Source organism: Euprymna scolopes, chromosome 6 (genome assembly GCF_053919585.1).
Source record: "Euprymna scolopes isolate OS-2025 chromosome 6, ASM5391958v1, whole genome shotgun sequence".
Classification (NCBI taxonomy): domain Eukaryota; kingdom Metazoa; phylum Mollusca; class Cephalopoda; order Sepiida; family Sepiolidae; genus Euprymna; species Euprymna scolopes.
Window position 1 is genome coordinate 67,819,927 of NC_136487.1, and position 1,480 is coordinate 67,821,406.

The window sequence follows — 1,480 nt, forward strand, 5'->3', positions numbered from 1 at the left end:
AACTCCTCCCGATATATAAAATAAAGTCGTTTGATCCCAACTATTAATTGCAAAATCGTAATTCTTGATATAATATGTTATGATGCTAACTAATAACAATTTCGATTTTAACAATTTTAAAAGGAATTGTTCCAATATCGAATAAGATACTATAACAGAATACTGCCATCTTTTTTTTTTTTTTAGATATGAGCGCATATTTCAGTATTAATTAAAAGGATAAAATTAGCTGGCAATAATGTGCAAGAGAAGAAGACGCCGAACAACGTAGGTAAGTAACTGTGGAATAGTGACGCAAGTGATGATATTTTATTTCCCTCCTATTAAGGTTAAATGTTGTTTTGAAAACGTCAGCACACACAGATGAGCGAGTACTGGCATACTAACATGCCTGAGCAGCTTCGTTGACCTTTCTCACTTGGGGCGACTCAGATTAGCAATAAACTAATCAGTTCGTAAGGTAGATGATTCAGTATAGAGTGATTGAGCTCTCGAGACGAACGTGACTAATATTTTAGCCCCGGCATAAACAAAGTAACTGTCAAATTGGTTGTCAAGGATGTATCCTTGCTACAAGTAATAATGTCATAGGACTTATTCTATGATGAAATTCACTGAAACCAATTGTTTCTATACTGCCGCCCTCACGACAGTTAGGGACACGGTTGATTTTTAATGCAGAAAAATCCGATTCTTCCAAAACGTCAGCAGCTGATTCGGAAGATAAAAAAAATCGGCCCAGTCTAGTAGGAATTCCTTTTCACTGATCATGCACAAAATACGCTACGTGTAATCTAAGAATATTAATTTTATCATATGGCGAAATACACTGATAGTCTGCAAGAGTCTATTGTTACTTATCAACTAGTTACCATTTATGAGAGCCAAAAAAGCACTCATGTACATTGTTAAAAATATTCTCTTTGAAGCAAACAAAAAAAGTAGCCCATTTAAAAATCGAATAAGACATGTTTATTTCCATGGCAGGTTGATTGTAAAGGCCTATTTTTTTCTTCGTTTTTTTATATTTTTTTCAAAAAAAAATCTTTTATTTTATTCATTTTTTTTTAATTGGTCGTTTTCATTTGTTTCAATTCGATTTACACGTTGATGGGGAGCGAAATCTTTTCGGTGCCTTGACTAAATGTGACGCTCTGGGTGGAACGATTCGACTTTCCTGATTTGCTACTCGTTGGCGTTGCCGACCTGTGGCAGGAGGTAGGTTGTGATGAATAAGGGCTGGCCGAATGCGTGTAAGATTCCCGGGTTAACGGGGTGTAAGCAGGGCCAACCGGTGGCGCACTGGGTTGAATTGGGTGATAACCTTGATGCTGTGGATGCGCAAACACTGCCGGTGGATTGCCTGCATGTAAAGAAGAGAAGAATGAAAAGAAAAGAGATACGTTAATTATTTAACACGGTAATTAACTGAATGGTTATTACTTAATTATAAGGTTGTAGTATTAAACGTGTTGGGAAA

At 36.4% G+C, this 1,480-nt stretch overlaps 1 protein-coding gene across 2 annotated transcripts in view; it reads right to left on the reverse strand.

Moving 5' to 3' along the window:
* Positions 1–949: 949 nt before the first annotated feature.
* The window catches only part of LOC145277680 (uncharacterized), a 683,502-nt gene continuing 682,971 nt past the window's right edge, over positions 950–1,480 (reverse strand). For both annotated transcript variants that reach the window (XM_080129358.1, XM_080129357.1), the window contains one exon: positions 950–1,363. In XM_080129358.1, coding sequence (XP_079985484.1) covers positions 1,101–1,363 — 263 coding nt within the window. In that variant the 3' untranslated portion in view covers positions 950–1,100. The remainder of the gene's footprint in view (positions 1,364–1,480) is intronic.